General features: G+C 35.7%; 2 protein-coding genes across 3 annotated transcripts; both read left to right on the plus strand.

Moving 5' to 3' along the window:
- The first annotated feature begins 1,495 nt into the window (after positions 1–1,495).
- On the plus strand, positions 1,496–10,916 carry LOC145906776 (protein CLEC16A-like). 2 transcript variants are annotated; one of them, XM_082994228.1, is made up of 25 exons: positions 1,496–1,718; positions 1,782–1,910; positions 2,257–2,390; positions 2,462–2,610; positions 2,687–2,792; positions 2,849–2,972; positions 3,059–3,245; positions 3,496–3,543; positions 3,615–3,704; positions 3,774–3,888; positions 3,964–4,080; positions 4,267–4,330; positions 4,673–4,773; positions 5,590–5,715; positions 6,968–7,077; positions 7,167–7,211; positions 7,335–7,385; positions 7,488–7,616; positions 8,013–8,133; positions 8,819–8,967; positions 9,086–9,207; positions 9,491–9,630; positions 9,763–10,305; positions 10,362–10,448; positions 10,624–10,916. In XM_082994228.1, exons 1-24 carry the CDS (start codon positions 1,651–1,653, stop codon positions 10,412–10,414), a joined length of 3,021 nt encoding a protein of 1,006 aa, XP_082850354.1. In that variant the 5' UTR covers positions 1,496–1,650; the 3' UTR covers positions 10,415–10,448; positions 10,624–10,916. The 2 variants fall into 2 exon arrangements, with proteins under 2 accessions (XP_082850354.1, XP_082850353.1); XM_082994227.1 differs by having other exon boundaries at positions 10,362–10,916.
- Positions 10,917–12,272: 1,356 nt separating this feature from the next.
- On the plus strand, positions 12,273–14,785 carry LOC145906195 (uncharacterized). Its single transcript, XM_082993614.1, has 2 exons — positions 12,273–12,711; positions 12,977–14,785. The coding sequence occupies exons 1-2, from the start codon at positions 12,309–12,311 to the stop codon at positions 14,320–14,322; spliced, it is 1,749 nt and encodes a 582-aa protein (XP_082849740.1). The 5' UTR covers positions 12,273–12,308; the 3' UTR covers positions 14,323–14,785.
- Positions 14,786–15,100: the final 315 nt, after the last annotated feature.

Raw genomic sequence — 15,100 nt, forward strand, 5'->3', positions numbered from 1 at the left:
AACGCCTATGGCCGTAAGCTCTATCTATTTTCCTCAGAGGCCCTTAGCCGGTTCCGTAATCTCTAACTACTTTTCTTAGACGCCCTTGGCCAATTCCGTAAGCTCTATCTACTTTCCTTAGACGCCCTTGGCCAGTTCTGTAAGCTCTATCTACTTTCCTTAGAGGCCCTTGGCCAGTTCTGTAAGCTCTATCTACTTTCCAGCAACCTACACACAATACAATAATCCAGTGTATGTTCGCGAATGGTTTGTCGGAAGGTTTTGGCGGAATTGCTCCACCGCGACCCATGATCAAGTCTGTCAAGAAAGTTTCAGTCTGACAACAAGTGGCTGCATGACGTCCCAACACCGATGGTCTGTTCTTTGAACCAAGTTCGGTCTGAAACAAAAACTGAGATCTGGACTGATAGGCCTATATGAAGCCAAAAGTTATGATATGTTAGACTGAAAACCATAATCTGTGAGACCACATATTAGGATCTGTGTATTTGTGAAAAGAGTCACAAATACATAGGGGGGTATCAAAGACGACGAGGCAAAAACAAAGAGGCAATTGCTGCGATTATGCATCAAAGGAGATTAAGAAGAAGTAGCGCAAGTTGAAACACCTCATGCAAGCGAGATGATTTGCGAAGTGGCCAGAAAGTCGGGTGTAAATGCACAAGTTTAAACAAAATATTGAAAGGTTTCGAATTAAGGTCTTCAGTTTCAATAGAAATTTTAGTGCTGCAAGTTTTAAGTTATTAGTTTGTTTTTTGGTGGCCCCTATCCTCATCAATTTAAAGTGGAATAGGGCAAACATGTAGACCTTTGGTGTATTTGAACGAATAGCTTAGTACTTCAAGAACAAATTTTTGTTATTTACGTTGTTGTCAGAAAAGTGGAAAGATACTATTACACTGGGTGCGTCACAAAGTTTTTGCCAAACTTGATCGGAAAATAGTACTACACCGGGTCACAAAGTTTTTTCCAAACTTGATCCACGTATAAGTCTGTGTGAAACAGAAATCTGTGCAAATTTTAATGATTAGGTGTAAACAGGGCCACCATCCGTTATTTTTATTTGTAAATTTAACTTGAAATACTACACGAAATCGTAGCGTTAATATTTGCACAGCTTTCCATGTTACATAGGCTTATATGTGGATCAAGTTTGGAAAAAACTTTGTGACCCGGTGTAAAGTATCTTCCAACTTGATCCGCCCATGAAACGTAGAAATCTGTGCAAACATTAAAGCTACGATTTCGAGTAGTATTTAAACTCAAATTTATAATCATAAATAAAAGGTGGTTACCCTGTTCACATGTAAACATTAAAATTCGCTTAGATTTCTATTCTAAACAGACTTATATGTGAATCAAGTTAGGCAAAAACTTTATGACCCGGTGTAGTAGTATTTTCCACAAAATTGACTTATTTACAAATAATGTGGAAGTGGAACCAAGCATGACGAAAATCTACGAAAAAGAAAGAAAATAAGAAACGTAACTGACCAACTGCATTTGTTGTACAACAATTGCAAGTTGCAAGTCTTTCACCAGTGTTAATGATAATTTGACTTCTTCGCATCGTAGCACACGAAATACTGCTTTAAGGTGTAAATTAGAGTCAAAAAATATGTTTACCTTGTGTCAAGTATAAGTTACAGAATGCAGCGACGAGGGTGGCTTGGTGGCCCCAAACCACCGAAGAATCCGCATTCATTGGAACACTTGAAGTTGGTGCTTATTATTGCTATTACAGTGCTATTACAAATTCATACGTTTCATCCTCTTTGCAGGTACCTACACCATGTTCTTACAAAAAATCATACAATTACTGAGAACAATAAGTCTCTTATTGTAGAGGCACTGAGATCTATGTCAGAAATACTTATTTGGGGAGATCAAAATGACAGTTCCGTGTTTGAGTAAGTTATTTTTTACAGTGCTTCAACTTTTCACGCATGTGCAGTATATGAAACTAAGCATATGAACTGCCATGGTTTTATTTGTTATGTTCAATTGTTCATCCATGCCAGATTGAAAAAATGTCATGCGAAAATTTACCGATAATCCGTGCAATATAAATTAGCTAATGCATTAACATACGGAAAATGTTGCAATCTTCCGGATAATTAATGATCGCCGAAAATAAATCCACTGCGCAAATAACAAACTTTCCAATCTGCTGTTTATGCAGCGTATTGGCTGAATATGACTTCTTTGAATTTATTATCATAATTAAATTAAATATATGATGTATTTCTTATATAGATTTTACTTGGAAAAGAATATGTTTCTCTTTTTTCTTAACATACTGCAACAAAACTCTGGAAATTATGTTTGTGTTCAACTTCTTCAAACTTTAAACATACTTTTTGAAAATCTTCAACATGAAACATCACTGTGTAAGGATACCTTGGTGAAACATTTCATATTTAGTTTTGTTAGATATTGAAATATACTCAAATTTACACAGATTATCTGTTGTCAAACAATCATGTTAATGATGTGATTTGTCACAAATTTGATTTCTCTGATGAAGAAGTTATGGCATATTATATATCCTTTCTCAAAACCCTATCTTTGAGGTTAAATGAGCACACAATACATTTTTTTTACAATGAGGTGATTTGAAGTACAGTTAAGTTGTCTGTAATTTTCACTGCCCCAACCAATGTATTTTGTTGTTTTGAACTTGAAGCACACTGACGACTTTGCTTTATACACTGAGGGAATAAAGTTTTTTAATCACTCTGAATCAATGGTTAGAATTGCAGTTCGAACCCTCACATTAAATGTTTACAAAGGTGAGTGTATTATTTGCCTGACATGATTGCAAACAAATGGGCATGTTGTTTTGAAGTGAATGATCATGCCATGCTGAGGTTTATTCAGGACAAAACAGCTGTTCCATACTTTTCAAATCTTGTGTGGTTTATTGCTGAACATGTCCGACAAGTGGATACATGTGTAAGAAATAATTCTGAGTAAGTTGTGCATTTACCATTTTGTAAGATTTGCATCAACTTTATGATTGCATTTTTAACTAAAGGAGATTCGTTTTTGTTTTTAGTCATCAACAAAGTGACCGCCTCCGTGATGTAGTAGCTGAACATTTGGATCATCTGCATTATTTAAATGATATTGTTACATTAGAAAATAACTTGATAAACAAAGTTTTGATTGAACATCTTTTGCATCGTCTCTTCTTTCCATTGTATGTCAGGTCATTAGCAGATGGAACTCCTGGTGATGACAATGTACGTTTATCATAAAACAAACCAAAGCCTAAAAATCTTCTTTGGGAATATTTGTTTTAATTTTGCCCTAAGTTAGATTGTACTATTTATTAAAAAACATGTATATCTAAATAGTTTGTGAAAACCATATTTAATGCTTACATAGTGTTCGTAATATGTGGCATGCTGGCATCAGACCATCAATTCTTTGAAAGTGACTTCAAGCCAGCTGTATGACAAATATTTATTGTAATATTAATTTTGGTTTCAGGAAAGACCGCTTGTGAATCCAGTAACCGCATTATTCCTATTGTCGCAAGTAAGAAAAGGCATTGTATGATCATTGTAGTTTTAACACATTAAATTTCAAACGATGTTTTTAAATTGTAGGTGTTTCTAATTATTCACCATGAAACGCTTGTACACCAGCTAGCTGAAGTAATTTTTACTAAGAATCTTGAATCACTCTTTATTTCTTCAGTAAGTATTGAGGAGTTTTGTGTAATTGTGGAAACTGTTAAAATAACACATTTTACAAATGTATTCTAGCCAATCGAACATAAGGAGCTTCTTCAGCAACCAGAAAGCTTGGAAAAACTGCTTTCATCGAAAAAGCTGAAAAGAAAACAAAAACATAAGAAGAGACCAAACTTCAGAAATCTAGGTGTTGACAAATTTAGAGAAACTTTGTAGGTAATTTGTGCAAAATGATGTAGTACTAATGAGAATGTTTATGCAGGTTCTGATGAGGAAGTTGAGGACAAAAGTAGTCCAGAAGTTGATTCAGAAACTTTGCCTGTTGGCGTATCCAGTGAATTTTTTCAAAGACAGTTGTGCATTGCTAAATCACAAACAGGTCTGCTTCAGTTTATTTTATTCCAAGCCAAATTTTAAGTTATTTAATGTGGCTTGGGCGATCAGAGTGCTTTTAAGTGTGAATGGAATTAAATTTGGTGTGTGAAAGGCATGGATATAAGATGTTGCAGCAAAGTTGTGTCAATTAAATATTTCAAATGAAAAGAAATGTTTTTGTGTCCATTAGCTTCACCAGACAACTTGCTAGATGTGAATGTTGCTTCAGCATCACCAAATTCCCATCTTGACAGGTACAAAACTTTTGTTTACTATTACGTGCAAAGCATCTATATTATTGTTTTGTTATCTACCTTGTTTCTGTGATAGTGATGAGAAAAAAAAAGTAAATGGTTTTCAGCCAAGTAGTTGATTATGATGCTAATTTGATTGGTCAAGTCTTCAGTGCTCAAGTTAAAACCTCATAAATCCTTTTAAAGTTTTTCGAATAAATGTTATTGGTCAATATTTTTCAAAAAAGTCGGCTGAAGTCATCACTTGTTGTAACATGTTCTATGCACATAATGTACTAAGCATCCATCCTTCCTACCAAAATTAGATGAATAAATTTGCATTTGTGTTTTACATTGTCACAGACCCTTCCTTGACACCATCTACAGCTCTCTAAAGTGCACAGAAAATGACTACACTGCCATATTTGCCCTGGGCTTGCTTTATGCAATGCTTCAAAACAAAGGTAGACAAACCTGTTTGTGATATTCTGTGTATTACAAGTATTGTTTGTGCAAAATTGTTTTTGCCTACATTGAACAAGATTGTTTAAGATTGTAGTTGAGGAATTTAGCTTGTTTGTGATGTGTGCAACCACACACAATGTGGTGTAGTTTAAAAATCCATGTGTGTTATTTTTGCGGCATCCACAACAGGAGGTGGTGAGTAATGTTTTATGTTGCAATGCTTTTGTTGCTTATAGGAAAGCAATTTTGCAATGTATATACACTATACATTGGTATTTATGTAGTGGCCAATAATTTCTTTGACAAAAAATAAATAACTATTTATACAACACTGTATCAATGTAACCATGCACTGTAAAAAAATCTGACACTGTGAAAAAACAATGTGTTGATGCAACTAGATCATTGTCCTACAGCAATGCAGTGGCATTCTGATTGAATACTTCTGATTATTGCCTGCTTGTGTCATGTTTTCATTGTCTTTGTTTATCATGGAAGAATGGTATATACGATGTTTTAACGAGCAATCTAGCAATTTTTTTGTTACATATTTACCATGCAGTAAATATTTCCAACATTTACTGGAATGGAATATGAAAATTGTGATCACAAACATATATTTTAACATTTGAACCTTGTTTCCTGAAAAATAAGGGGGATACGCTCTATATAAAATTAAACAAGTTTTATCTAATTAAATTGTTTCAAAATAAGACAAGGTGTTTTTTATATTGGGTTTTATTTAAAAAAGTTGAAATTAAAATTTGTCCAAGGATCAAGCTGGTACATATATATCTAACAATATTATTTGTCAGGTATTAGTTGTGACCTGAAGAGGATCATTCAACTTGGAATGGTGGATGGTGAAAATCGAAATGAATCTTATTGCCATTGGCTTATTGAAAGGTTGCTTAGAATAATAAGCAAAGCTGTGAAACCAGGTGCTGATTGTGGGTCTAAAGTCAGATTACACATGACTTGTAAAGTTGTGTAAAATATTATATTTTTTAGTCAGGGTTGCTTCTATTTGTGTGTGTTTTAAATGCTAAATTTACTCATAAGCTCAACAGTATTTTGAAGTAACAAGTTTGAATAGAAAATGTGCCTTAGATTTGGTGTATTTAGATCCTTGTTGGAAATTGCCTTCACTGAGATTAATAACCACTTGTTCGTCCAATGTGGTACCCAGGGTGTCGATTTATGCCCTTTTCACCATTCTATGTTCGACATGCGACGCCAGTGTTCGACACGGGCGGCGTGAATAAATGTTCAGTTACCGGTATACCGTAGCACGAACAGACCATTGCTATCTACCAAAGTCCTAAATTAAGCCTAACATATCGGTTACGCCAATCTTGCAACATTCACATCGATCTTACTAGTTTTCTTTTTTCGAAGATTGGACGGCAACATTTTCCTATTTAGATGTATTTTTTGCCGTACATGCTGGTGGTAAAAGTGGTTTGAAGACGTTGGTGCCAATATAAGTCGTTTAATTTCAAACCGCAAACAAATTTTTGGAAATAAATTTTTATTTCGAGTCTCTATCAAACAACATTATTTAACTGAACGGTTGTATAGTGTTAAAAACTTATGGCATCATCATTTGGGATCCCCACCAAAATAAATTTGTCTGTTTAGATGGCCAAATGAACGCAACCACAATAAATTTTTGAACAAAATCCATGCAAAAACCAGCCACCACTTGCTTTAACGTTCAGCGAATAAATGCGTTAAACTAACTATTGTTTCCAAACATGGAGCATTGTTACCGAACATGTGGCATTATTACCAAACATGTTGCATTGTTACGAAACAAGTGCCATTTTTTTGTTCAATCGGATTTTAAGAGTTATAGCAGCCTACAACATGCAAGGTTTTTAATTGTTTTGTCGTTATTTCAAAGTCTATTCTAACCTTATGTAAGTACAAGAATTCTGTTATCGAACTAAGCCTGGTCGTTCTCATGCATTAGTTACCAGCTGCGATGCGACATTTTTACTATTCGACACGCACAACAATTTTTTTCAAGATGTTTGACAATCAGAACAAAATCGACACCTTGGTGGTACCCCATAAGTAGTGTTACAAAACCAACAAAACACTAGGTCAAATAAAATACACAGTTGCACCAATGTACTTGTTGTGTGTCTGCGTATAAATGTGCTACAACATTTGATAATTTGTTTAAAGAAAGCAAAATCCGATTGGCAACACTTCGTTTAACAGTAATATTATTGAAAAAACTTGGAATGAAGGATGGAGAATGTGTTTTGCCTGAACATCATTTAACATGCGTGGAGGTAACAAAGTAAAAAAAATGTTTATTACATACACAGTAACTTATGATTTGTCAAAAACTACATTTTTACTGATCATTTGTTCCTTTCAGCAATCTCGTAATGAAAGTATGCAAAATCTTCAAAAGTGCCTTCAGGTATGCAAAACAACTTTTTGCATTTGTGATATGAAAATTGAATTTACACTTCAACTACATAAATGTACTTACACTTTAAACCGATCAAATACAACCAAATTTGATGTTGTTGTCACATTTCAGGAGGAGGAAATGTTTTTAGATATTTTTGAAGATGAGCACAGAGCTATTATGGTGGGTGGCATGGCAACCATTGGCTATTTAGGCATACTGTACTACTTTTGGTACAATTAATGTATATTTTTTTCACAAGCATAACATTTTACTTTTGTATAGAACAAGCCATTTAATGTGGAATATCTTATGATGGACTCATCTCTGCTTTTGCCACCAACAGTTACTCCTCTGACTGGCATCGAATTCACAAAAAGACTTCCATGTGGACCAACTGAACAAATTAGAAGGGTAATAATTTGTCAACATTATTTTATTTTTTTAATTATGTAATAAACTGTAGTATTTCTGTATAAGTTCGAAAACATGAATATAGGAAGAGTTAATTTGATGTTTATTCAGAAAATTTAATTTGCCTAACAACAAGGCTTCATCCATAACTACCAAAGGTGTAAAAACAGAAACAAGCGGTTAAATTATGTTAACACAAAGTCTGAATAACAAAAAATTTTAAAAAAAATTTTTGAAAAAACTACAAATGAGCTGTCTATAGTGCTGTTTTCAAACTCCTGTAGAAATACTTCTTGTGAAATGGGTGCATGATCGACAACCTGTCAGGGTACCATAGTACAAGAAAATCCGTATTTTTTTTATTTACTACAACACAAAAAACATTGATATTTCTAGTCTATTGCTGTTTTCCTTGCCCTGCGAGATGTTTCTCTTACCTTTTGCAAAGAAGTTGAAACACAACTTCCATTAACAAGAATGCAGGATTGTATACAGACTGATGACAAGCTCGACCTCAGTAAGTTTTTTACTGAAACTAGGATTATTCTGTATTGCCTTTTCTACCAAAACTGTTGCATCAGGTGTTTTTTAATTCCGCATGTCATTTCTTTATTCATGAATTTTATTTTGTTTATAAGTGTTATTCAATTCACGACCAAATAAATTGTGAGTGATATTTGCAATCTAATGCAGTAACGTCGAACTGAAATGTTTAGCATTAATGTTGCTGCAGTAATCATTGTGTTCAATGAGAAAGGTTTGCCATATTTTCCTAATGTTTCCAAGTTTTTAAATTACCACTAAAATAAACATGTTTGATCGGTGAATATGCTGCCATTGTCACATAAGCACATTTTGACATTACAAACACATCAGATTGCCAATTTGGATTTTGTGAACTTTGTTATTGATAACATACTTTTTTTGATATGATGATTTTGTGACGTTCATGCAATCAGTAATTATAAAATTTCTCCACTGGTCTAATGTAAAGCATTTATAGAAAGAATGAAAATCAAATAATAGAAACAAAACAATGCAGAAACTCTAATAAAAACATTACAGCTAATTCACAATGGATTGTGTATATTGGCAGTTTTGTTTGGAACTAGATGGTATATACATGTATTGTGGAACCTATGTTTGTGTCATTGTGTGTGCATACAAATACTTTTTTAAATGGATAAATATTAAAATTTTAGACAACAGCGATTTGATCGCATGCACCGTGGTTGGAAAAGACACTAAAAATCGTCGATTTTTAGTTGTTGATTTGTATCAACTTATACTGGTGGAACCTGACAACAAACGTCTTGGTTGGGGTGTTGTCAAATTTGCAGGATTTCTGCAAGTATGTGCTCAATATTTGGTAAAATTTGTAGTATCTTTGAACCCTGCGTTATTTATTCATTTTAAAACAATGCAAACTGAAATTGTAAATTTTTGGTAAAATATTATATTTTGTTCAGGATGTGGAAGTAAGTAGTGATGCAGATGACAGCAGGACCCTTCATGTCACAATTCATAAACCATCTGGAGCAAGAAGGGTCCCAATGCTCGCTGCTAAATTTGTGTTCGATGACCATATAAGGTAAATAAGTGAATACAGAGTTTGTATTGTAAGATTCTACAAAGTTAGTGTGGCTATATTTATGTTAGCATTCTTAAAGAAAGTTTATGAAGCAGTAAAAAAGATGATAAAAACCTGCAGCAATATGCTTTTGTCGGCACATGGCCTCATCACTGTGTCGCAAAGGGTTTTGTGTGGTGGTAGTCAGATTAGCCATCCCCCGTAGAGAAAATCCTGTTGAAATATTTAGTCATATGCTGTATGATGCAACACATGTAAATGCACGTTGTACTTTGGCATACAGATGCATGGCAGCCAAACAACGTCTGACCAAGGGTCGAATGCGGGCTCGTCATTTGAAGACTCGTCGTATTGCTGTTTTGCTGGGAGTTTCACCTGATGCACATGATGACCCCTTCTCCTCAAGCTATTTACTTAACTCAGGTTGTGTTTTTAAACCTCAAATTAAAAATCCTACAGTGTTTTAAACGTTGTCTCCAACCAAATTTGTTGTAAGATTCCAATTACCTCAGTATGTAAAAAAGGTTTCTTTCAATATGGTTTCTCTATATTCAGGTTATCAAGCACCTCGCAGCCAGTTTCGAGCCTTTGCTGAGCCGCAAGTGTTGAGAGCTGATTCGCAACGTCCAGGTATTGCACTCAACCAACGGGATCTATCAAGAACACCCACTGCTCGTGTGCACCCTCTCCTCAAACGACCTGGTCACGCTGCAAGTCGAGTTTCTCCAGTGAAAGTTGGTCCTAGAATTGGGAACCTGGGACTTCCCCTACTGTCGTCACCGTCACGTGGTTCCTCTGGTTCGAGTTCGAGCGATGAAAAACCGACCGAATCGACGTCGTCATCCGATGGTGACGTCATCGAGGTTTCGGCAGTTTTGGTTGATGGGGAAGAACAGAAACCATCCGATTCGAATGGTTCCAGTCCTGATGTTGCAAGTGTAGAGGTCGTGTCGTCATCGGAGGATTCGAGATCAGACGAGAGTAGTGACGTCATTGTCCGGGTGACTGAAAGTGTAATCCTTGACGTAGAGGATGGGGCAAAGGAAAGCAAATCATCCATACAAACATTTCACAGCACCACATTGATTGGTGTATCGGGTGCGTGATGAATTTTCTTTTGCAAAACGAAAGCTAAATTTCTTTCTTTTTCACAGAACGACAACCATCCCAAGTTGACGCGTCGGTAAACAACATTTTAAGAGAATAAACGATCTACTAATCATCGCTATTCTGGATTAATTGTGAGAGTTGGAATGTAGTCGGTTTCTGATACACTGACACCAAAAATATGAGACGCATTTCTTGTTTAAAAATGTTAATGGCTTCAAATTCGTGGTTTGCGATTTAAATTTAATTTGTAACTTGTTTACATCAAATCTTATCCTTGCCATTAGAATCTTTAAAATTTCGTTCCAGATTTGAATGTAGCAATTTCTCACAAATGGTGTACAGAGGCGCACAGTGCCGATGTTGACCTGACCATTCAACTTGTTGATTTCCATGTCATTGTTTGGTGAACTACCCGCAGCAAATTAAATGTGATACTGGTTGTATTTTCAGGTGCGATTTGGGTCAGTAGATCTTGATGTGTTACGTCCAAGTAGATAGTCGGTGCTGTTATAGTTGGATAAAATGTGCATTGTTTTTTTTGTACGTGAAAAAAGAATTTATTGAGTGCAATGATCACAAATAAATTATTATTCTATTGATTGTCTTGTTGCTTTGCTGATGCTATAGCAAAGATAATTTTGGAAGAATAATTTCCCATATTGTAGTTGTTGAAATAAAAACTTCTTGACACAAGTGATTCTAAAGATGCGGTCAAAACTTTGGACGGAGTTACTGTACTGCTGCCCTTTTCCATGCTACTAAAGCTTCCACAGCCAACAATATACGTTATGGGAATTTTTTTACTGAAAATAAAGGGGATTCGTTATTCAATTTACTAATGGAAATACATCATAAAATATATTGTCTGGCCCACGAGAGGGATTTGCAGCCTTCGCGCACCGATACATTATTTTTCAGGGCCATATGGAAAGTCCTAAAATTGAGAGTACATTAAATTTTTAAAAAAATTGCGAAAAGAAGAATAGACAGTTTGATGCAAGACAGTAGATAAGTCGCGATCATGTGACCTCATTTACGCAAATAGATCCAACGAGGCATGACGTAGTAAGTTCTGCTGCCTAACCAGCACTGTCGGACGGCAGGTTTAGCTTGAGTCAACAAAGAGGCTCGACGTTCGTTGTCTTATTTGACAAAAGTAACGTTTTAACTTAGCTCGTGGGATTTATCCCACGTGTTGGCTGGTGAAGTTGCTTTCAAAATTTGTTGATGCTTGTTCTAAGTTTGGTTGTTTTTCAATCAGAGATGATGTCAAAAACCAAGTGGACCATGAGCACTTTTAGGTGTAACAGCTAAGTAGACTGCAAGGCAAAACTGCTGTTTTCAAATATGTAATTACTATCTCTCCTCACAGTCGCGAAACAGCAACCGATTAATTATATTTTTCTACGTAGATATTATATTACAGCAAAGCGGAAGCGTATGGTAGTGGAAGCAGTTTGGCAGCTTGTGGTAGTGGCTTCATATGCGCTTCGTGACTGTATATACACGCAGCATAAACTCATAGTGTTAACACGATAAAAGCGTTACTGGATGGTATTGTATTGTAAAAAGAAGGGCCTGATTCAAAGTATTTTGCCAGAGACGTCTTTACCAGATTGTATAGTTGGAATTAGATTGAAGTTTCACCTCTAGCGTGTACATACACTACTCGATAAATACTCATTCAAATTCTCAATAATAATAATACAGTGCACGTGTGGAGTTTTAGTTAGTCGAGTTTAACGCCCTGAGCGCTCTTCGCTGAAAGTAAAATTGAACGATGACAACTTTCAAATAACTGTTGTTGTGTCAGTGTCCAATGCTGGTAACTAGCACGCAAAAATTAAGGGAAATGAAACAGTCAATAGCCCATCTAGCACTGTCGAACTATCGATGAGTGGTTAGAACGACCCATATGTCATATAGGTTGGTAGACCGAGTATTGATTACTCCTTAATTCTTGCGTGCTAGTTACCACACAAAGAAGGTAAATGTATTTTTTGGACGCAGCACTAATATATCAGAGCCTAAATGGTCACTTAATAATGCTGCAAAACACCACGTTGCCGTCACAAAGCAATGTCCTCGACAATCCATGGCAAACGGATGCACAAGTAGCTCACCAACTTAAAGATATGAAAGAGCAAACATCGTACATGACTGAGTTTCGGTCAGCATTGAAATACGCATTGGAAGAAGTTCAAACTCTCCGAAGCGATTTGGCAGAAGAAAAGACGAAAGGTTTTGACGAAATTTCCAACCATATTCAACGAAGCAAACTAATAGATTTACAAATGGCCTCAAAATCTAATTCAAACATACGTCCAACTCAAGAATCCAAACCCGAGTTGCATTTTGCATCAGAAAATAAGGAAATCTTGCAGTGCTGCACAGGTTGGTGTAATCAGCAGTTATAGTTGAACATATACTGTGATAAAAGCTTTGAAAGTATATTTTTTTTCGTGAAAGTAAAAAACGTGTATTTCGAGTTTTTTAATGTAGCTTTTGAGGGCCTGCAACAGCCACGCACATTTTTGTCCCAGTTTTCCTTGTTGAATGTAAGTTTGTAAAAATAATATTTTTTTTTGCTACAAAGATATCGAGTGATCTTTTATTCGTCACCAGTGATTGTTATTATTTACTTCATGTTTTTCTGCAGAAACTTCTTCTTCGAAATCTGACTTTGTCATTGCGGAAGCTTCTGATAGAATTGAACGCATATGTGCAAAAGTTGTTCAACGAAATTCACTTATTTCCAAATTAAGAAAGCAGTTGCAAAAATCAACTTCCCTTTTGCAAAAACGGGAAGATAAACTGGAACAGAAATTAAACCACGAGAAGTTACTTAAATCCGAAAGTGATGAGTTAATTCGCGACAGAGATAAGCAGAAACTTATTTCTCAACAAGCCACCCACCAACTTAACCTAACAACCGCCGCCATGCAAGAGAAAGAGACAAAAGTAAATACAATGCAGAACAAATTGGACTTTATGCATGAACAAATTGAATTGCTGACTTCGCGTCTTCTCGAGGCAGAGGAACATGCAAGATATTACAAAATGCAGTGGAGTCGAGAGCGGGAGTTCTTGATTTACAAACATGATGAATGCACACAATTACGTCATTGTATCGACGACATGCAAAATCGAATGCATCAGCTGACAATAAACCAAAAAACTAATTTGGAATATTCACCAGTTACCCAGCAAAGTTCAGAACATGTGAGATCTACCTCAAACATAGGTTTGACACGAAGACTTTGTGGTCCACAAACCAGGCTGCGATTTGAGGATCCAGGTCATGTCAGCTCTCCGCCCAGTTATCAAAGACAAAAAGTTTCAACGCGAGGTTACGGACACCAGCACTTATCTCCAATACAAGAAGATTTTGAAGAAATGAAAATTACGAAAGAACCTACAACGATTGACTTGGAATCCAACGCAGTTTCCAGTGATGTTTCTGACAATTTACCTAAAGCTGATATTTCAAATTCAGTTTCCCTCGATGCAAGTGCGTATCCATACCTTGTTGTTGACTCAGGAAACAACATCAACTTTTCGCACTCCAGATCTAACCAACAAACAGTAAATCAGCCTGAAATTCATGCAGTATCAAATAAAGCTGTAATAGTACAAAGCGATGCAGGTGGTTCACCATCCCCATGCAGTAGTTTGCTTTCTACACTGGATGACAGCAAACTCTCAGACGTTACAACCTATTCAGGATTATCATCTGATGCAAAATCGAAACAATCTAACAGGAAGAAAAAACATAAATCTAAGCGATACATACGATACGGCGGTCACAAAATTGATGTAACTAATTTTGATATGCAAGATTTCCGTCAGATTATGTGGGCTTTGTCCGCTGAAGAACAAAACGTCGATACTTTTTTGGACTTTCTCGCCACACAATGCAAACGACTGCAGAGCGACCCCTCGTGGAGAAACAAACACACGTTAGGTAAAGAAGACGACTGGTTAAGCTTGAAGGGTTGTTACTGAGTGATATTACGAAGAGGTGTTTTTGTCATGTGTTATTATTTAACAGACTGCAAAATCGATTACTGCTACTGTGATGTTGCCTCGTAGGGCTGCGAAATAGTGTTTTTTCTATTTTCCAAACATCACGTACGAATGTGCCTTAATTGTTTTGTGTAGAAATATAAGTATGATATCATGGTATGTTAAAATGCATGATAACGTGCTGCTGAGTTTCGATCATTGTATTTAACTGAAAAGATGCAATATCAGGTGCAATATTTTAATTTGTAGTGTAAATTGAAACCGCAATGCTGTGCTATACTATAAATGTAAATGTGAGCTAAATTGTTTCCTTGGTTTAACGTGCTAAGTTCCTTTTATTGAGAAAATGAGTGTTATATGTTGGTTTCTGTTTTGGTCGTTTGGCTTGTGTTAAAAAAAGTCTGGTCGATGAATGTATGAATGTTGCCCATTCTATCTCAAGTACCACCGCTTATAATTACTTGCTAAATAGTAAAAACAATTCTACAGCTGCAGAATTAAAAAACAAAACTACTATGCCACATTTTTTACAGAACAATCCCAAAGGTTTCTGCCCCCAAATACTCGGACATATCCACAAACTAAACGTTTTAATGACGCTTATATGTGTTTTACACACAACAGTTTGGTCTGGTCTTAATTAATTTTCGTGATTGCTGCTTTAGGGTGGCCTAATGATGCCGCAGGAAAAACAAACAATTAACATAAAATACAATTCACAAACGATAACTGATTTGGCTGCGATACCAGTGAACCT

This window comes from Ascidia mentula, chromosome 6 (assembly GCF_947561715.1).
Source record: "Ascidia mentula chromosome 6, kaAscMent1.1, whole genome shotgun sequence".
NCBI classification, from domain to species: domain Eukaryota; kingdom Metazoa; phylum Chordata; class Ascidiacea; order Phlebobranchia; family Ascidiidae; genus Ascidia; species Ascidia mentula.